The sequence below is a fragment of the Psittacula echo genome, assembly GCF_963264785.1.
Source record: "Psittacula echo genome assembly, chromosome: Z".
Taxonomy (NCBI): Eukaryota; Metazoa; Chordata; class Aves; order Psittaciformes; family Psittacidae; genus Psittacula; species Psittacula echo.
In genome coordinates, this window is record NC_137742.1 from 82,895,995 (window position 1) to 82,901,994 (window position 6,000).

At 44.4% G+C, this 6,000-nt stretch overlaps 1 protein-coding gene across 4 annotated transcripts in view; it reads left to right on the top strand.

Moving 5' to 3' along the window:
• POLR1E (RNA polymerase I subunit E) overlaps positions 1-5,419 on the top strand; it is a 20,320-nt gene extending 14,901 nt beyond the window's left edge. For 3 of the 4 annotated variants that reach the window (XM_080638201.1, XM_080638203.1, XM_080638202.1), the window contains one exon: positions 1,125-1,828. In XM_080638201.1, coding sequence (XP_080494327.1) covers positions 1,125-1,284 — 160 coding nt within the window. In that variant the 3' untranslated portion in view covers positions 1,285-1,828. Of the gene's footprint in view, positions 1-1,124; positions 1,829-5,339 lie in introns of those variants that run through there. The other variant, XR_013958806.1, reaches the window with a different exon arrangement.
• Positions 5,420-6,000: the final 581 nt, after the last annotated feature.

A 6,000-nucleotide genomic window follows, 5' to 3' on the forward strand; every position in this document is an offset into this window, starting at 1 on the left:
TCTTTGTTCTTTGATGTGTAGTAGCAGGTTTAACAGCAGTGTTTGCTGTTAGTTTCCACCTTCTGTTTCTTGTTTTCTTTTTCTCTCTTGGTTTCTCCACTTTTCCCTTTCCTCTTTTCTTTTCCGTTTTTCTCTTCATTCTTTTAATTCTTCTCATTATTTTTTCCTTTCTTCATTTTCCTTTTTTTTTTCTTCTTCTTTTTCTTTTCCTTGTTGCAATTAAGATTTTTAAGGAATCTGTGTTGGTTTTTGCAATTGATACCCAGATTTTGTTCTTAACTACTGTACTGAAGCTGGGAACACAGGCCATAGGATGCTGTTGAGAAAAAGGTGGAGGAGGCTGGGACCTGTTGGAAAAACTGTGGAGAGACACATACCCCCAGGTCCCCTGATGGGATGATCTGTGCTTCAAGTGAAAGATTTGACTGAAGAACCCTTCCCAACTCAACCTGTATGTCTTTCAAAGATAACAAAGTCAGCTGGGAGGATTCTGGGACTTGGGTGTTCTCAAGACCCTAGATGAAGCTAGGACATCTATTTCCCTGCTAGCTTCCCTTCAGTTGCACTTTGTTCTCTCTGTTGGACAAGCTTGCAGATGTGTTGTGGTTGTGCCTTCTTGCCCAAACTCTTCACGTTACACATCTCAGCCAAGCCTCTCTTCTTACACTAAGAATACTCAATTTTAGTCACTAAGAGACGTTCTTGCTGTACCAAGTTTCATTTATCATATAACACACAAGAGATGAGTGCACTGGGAAGCAGCCATGGGCTGCCAGAAGCAACATCTGAACGCAAACAGTGCCTGTTTTCTTCATAGGGAAGCATTATTTTTCTCTCAAGTAAGCTTGAGTAAAGCAGTGTGGGTTTAGAATGCTATCCAAGGTGCTGGTGCTGAGCTCAGTAAGCTTCTAGTCTCCCCAGGAAGGCTTTACCTCATAGTCTTCGAATACTTTCAGCATCTGTCTCCATGGTATCCTTGACATGCAGAGAACGCATCCTGCTTGCTGGTGCCTTTTGGCTTCTGCCGTGTGGCAAAAACCTGTTAGTTGATTTTTTTTGTGCAGTATCGTGAGACAGAGGACTTGTGCACCCCACTCACACAGTGTTTCTCTGGTGTTTTCCAGGATGATGGACATCGCGAAGGCCATGCGGTTGAAGGTCTCCAAGGCAAAGGGACTGCCAGAACTTGAAAATAATCAGAACCACAAGCTAGGCACTCTCTCTCTCCCCTTGCCCATGCAGAAGGCATCAGGGAACCAAAAGAAGCGCAAGAAAATGAACTAAAATGTCTGGGAGGGGCGAAACAGTTGTCTCTTCAACTGCTGTTCTGCATCATAGTCTGTTGGATTTGGCTGTCCAGCATCAGTGCGTAACCCTGCTGAAATCCTCTCTCAACGCTGGGTTGCAACAGGTGTTCACCTCATTAAACTGCTTGGTTTTTTCATTTATGTAAAAAAAGCTGTAGTAAAACCTTTTTTCCTGTCTGTATGAGGGGAGAAAGATGTAGGTTGTGCTGGAGCAACAAAACATGGTTTGAAACTGCAGGTCCTCCACTGACTACTGAGGATTCCCATTACCTGGGAGATAGACTGCTAGGTTAATTTCTCTGTGTATTCAGTCTAGTCCTGGGCTGCAAGGCTTATTCCAAGTGTATACAAAGCAAGGCTGTAGGAATATGGGGCTTGTGAAAAGCTGAGGATTACCTCCAAGAGAAAAAGCTTACGTGAAACAGGAACCTGGGCTGTCAAGAGCAGTCTTCTCTTTGAGGTGCCTTTGCTCCAGATTGTAATTTGAGTTTAATACATAATTCTGGGATTTAAGAGTAACTCATTGCACACCTTTATGACTCACTACTCACAGCTCTGTCACTCACAGAAGTGACAGAAACATCCAGTTTTCTGAGTAAAGGAGAATTAATCCCATGAGAATTGTAGGCTGCAGATAGGAATGTTTCTATCACAGAATTGCTGATATTGGAAGGGAACTCTGATGGTCACTTTGTCCAGTCCCCCTGTTCAACCAGGGCCAACCACAGCTAGGTGCTTCTGCGAAATGAGTAGCTTAACGTTAAAGAACGTTCTTCAAAGGTTTTAGCAAGAGCAATTTTAATGTGATCTATAAAGGCACATCTTAACAGAATTCAATGGCAAGGTTCACTCTATTACATATTACATGGATGACCCATACAAAGGAATATCAAAATTGAGCTAGGGATGATTGATACAGGGACCAAAGTCACAAAGGGTAAGGGAAACTCTCCTGTTGAATTACGAGATTCAGAGTAGACCACCTTCCTTTCTAAACTCCTGATGGAACCTAGGTTCAGCAGGATCTAGTCTTGGTCTTGGATGTGGTCAATGGTATTCATCTAACAAGTCACAAATGTCATTTAGCAGCAGTTTGTGGTTTTAAGGTGCATCTTACAAAGTGAGTCAGTGGAATTTACTGTAATTGCTGTAACAATCTACACCTGCCTACAGATACATAAAGACATATAAATGTATACCTGTTAAAAATTTCCCTTGAATCAGTGAAATATTCACCTCTAATGATTTGGCATTTCTCAACAGATGAGGGTTAAATCTTGAGGAGTGGGGGACTTAAGCCTAGGCTCCATCTTTTGGTGATGATCCTGACAGTCCTCAGATTACTGCTTACTCCCAGAGATGAATGCTGGTCACTGCCTGCTGCAGTCCAGGAGAGCTCAAAAGGCCTCAATTTAAACCACTGTTTATAGGGTTGCAAGAAAATCGTCTTTAGTCATTAATAAATCTCCATCCTGGCTGCAGCCAAAGTTGGTAATTGATAGAAATTTTTCAGAACTCCAGTAACAGTGGTACTGTTCCACTTGGGCTGCAGTCAGGGAAGGAATGTTCTCAGGCTGTCAGGGGATGACTGATTATTCCTGCTCTTGCTTTCCACCATAGCCAGGGTCCCTGATGTGATCAGTGCATCCCTCCCTAGCTATGTATTAATTCCTGGTATGGTCAAGGGATGCTTCACCATTCAACTCATCACAGAAAGGCCAAGAACTGATGGGAATTCCTGGATTGTGGAGCAGCCCAGAGGGTGGGGGGTTGGAGGAAGGGGGATGCACCACCACAGGTGCCCAGAACCATATCCATATGACTTGTGAGTATGTCCAGTGATGAAAAATCCACAATCTCCCTGAGCAACCTGTGGCAGTGCTCAGTCACTCTTACAGTAAAGTAGTGCTTGCTGATGCTCAGAGGGAGCCTTCTTTGTTTCAGGTGTGCCCGTGGCCTCTGATCCTGTCACTGGGCATCACTGGAAAGCCTGGTTTTTCTTCTTGGCACCTTCTGTTCAGTTATTTATAGATATGGGTGAGATCCCCTTGAACCTTCTTTCCAGGCTGAGCAGTCCTAGCTCTCTCAGTCTTTCCTCATAGGAGTGATGCTTCAGGCCCTTCAGCATCTTAGTTGCCCTTCATTGGACTCTCTCCAGTATGTTCCTGTCTCTCTTGTACTGGGAAGCCCAGCAGGACACAGCACTCCAGGTATGAGGGCTGAGGAGAGGGAAAGTGTCACCTCCCTTGACCTGCTGGAGATGGTCCTCCAAATGCCACCCAGTATACCATTAGCCTGTCTGCAAGGACCTGTTTCTGGCTCATGTTCAACTTGGTGTCTGTCTCAACCTGATCGGAAGACATAATGTGACTCAGACCTGGTCAGAGTTGATATATTTGTCACCTGTTTGAAATTAAGGCACAAACAAGGCCAAATGCTAAAACTGTCTAACAAACTAAAGTGTTTATTTCTGGAGAGATTAAAGCAGAGTGAGAAGAGAGGAAGAGAGAGATCAGAAAAGTTGCAAGCAGATAGTCACCACCTGTGGATTCAGCAACGTCTCACTGGTCCTCTTCACCCATGGTGTTGCTGGTGGTGGTGTTAGCGTCAGGACAAACACATAACCATCGGAATGGTTATATGAGGCGCTTTATTAAGGCGCCGAGAACCAGGGGTACGTACCCAAATCTGGTTCTAACCCCGTCACATCGCATTCGCAATTTATACGTTAGAAGTTTCGCAATAGGTATCAGGGATTGCTTCATCAGTCCTTTACGACATCAGCCTCTTCAGCGCTTGCGCAGCCCCCTCTGGTGGTCGTCGGGTGGTCGTCCTGATGAAGTAAGGAGTCTTCCTCACTCTGTCCTTTTCACCTTTCTGTTCTTTGGACAAATCCCAACCATTATGTGGACACAGCATTCTCTTATCTTCACTTAGTTGCCCCTGGTATGTAGTTCTGCTAAGTTGGAGTTTCACAGTACATTCTTTTCTACACTTTTCACTATACAAGGTTATATTTATTTCTATTCCTAAAGTCACCATTGTAGTGTTTAGTTATAAAGTAGCTAAGATACAAATCAACACAATTGCAGCATTCAGTGTATGAAGCTTCTCTATTGATTTATGATTTCTAAACACAATCACCTACTGGAACAGTATCTAAAATACAGAACAGCAAAGTTACAAAATTTTAACATATGTACAAAGGCTTTCTATTGATTTACAAACTTTTCAATTATAATCACTGTTAGAATGGTTACAGAAAATTTCACCCTCCTCTAACAGTGGGAGCTCCCCTTCTGACCTCAGCCCTGCCTTTGCTGTTCATATTCTTTGGGGTGTTAATCCATAACGTCCATGCGGAGTGTAGAGATCATGACGGATGTGTTTTAGTGAACACATGCATAATTCCAAAGCTGGGTTTCCACGAGGGTCCTCTGGGTGGTCATCCCTCATATTGTGGTGCCCCATCCTTTGAGTCAGCATTTTTCACAGACCTGTGAACAGGGGGTCAGAACAATCTGCCTATGCAGTATTGAAAGCAACATCCTTATTGTTTGCTTCATATGCGATAATTCTTGCAAAACTTCCCATGATCGAATGCAAATAGGATCTGAGACAAGCTCAGTTAAAGTGGTGTTGGAGAAGTGGTGTTTGAGACAAGCTCCGTTTCCACTGTCCATGAGGACCCTGAGGTGCCTTCATGCCAAGCTGTCTTCCAGCTGGGCAGCCCCCAGCATGTTCTCGTGCATGGGGTTGCTCCTCCCCAGATAGAGGACTCTGCACTTTCCCCATGCACTTCCCCATGCTGAACTTTGGAAGCCCCTGACTTATACAGACCTTGTTCCCAAGTCTTCAGTAAAGTGGATTTGCTCAGGGAGCTGGTCTGGCTGAAAGCACCTTTCATGATGGTCTTTTAATTTTCATTAAGATCTGGTTTTCTGCATGTCAGAGCCAGCAGCTCTGACTTAGATTGGTATGAAGCACTATTCTGAGATACATAATTAGTTTATTCTCTTTATTTAATTGTAGTTCATTGCAGCTGTGTTTAAGGTGGCTGGTATGGGGCATGAGGAGGGAAGCAGATGTGAATCACCCTAACAGTACCATGGGTTTTTGGATGAAGAATTAACTGCTGCTGCAAAGCTGCTACTGCATGCCAAGGTGAGTGGAGAAGTAGAAAGCATAGGTGGTTGCCTAACCAACTGAGCAAAAAGTAATGCTCTTTGATTTGGAACACCTTACATCAGAGAATGTTAATTGTCTCTCTTGATATCACTGCTGTGTGCAGCAGAGCCTGTTCTGACTGTGTCTGAAAGCATCACCCCTGATTCAGGTGCTAACTTAGCCCAAATGGGAGAACTGCTCATCTGCAATGTATCTCATTATTAGCTGATGCACTTTGGAAAGCATCTGTTTGCCTTCCCAACAACACAGCAGAGTTCTGTATGTGGAAAGAAGTGGTAACGCAGGGATGTGGCAGTGGGATGTGAAAGGGGACCAGATATCCCATCTTAGTGCCAGAGAGATACCCTGCAGCATTGGGCAGCTCCCACTGAAGCAGGCAGGACAGGGCTGCAGGCAGGTCCCATGGAGGAGACACTTGCCAAGGTGTGAACCACAGCAGGGTGTAGGTAGGCTAGAGGGACTCAGAGGCCCCAGTAAAGTACACTCATCCCTGTCCACATCATGG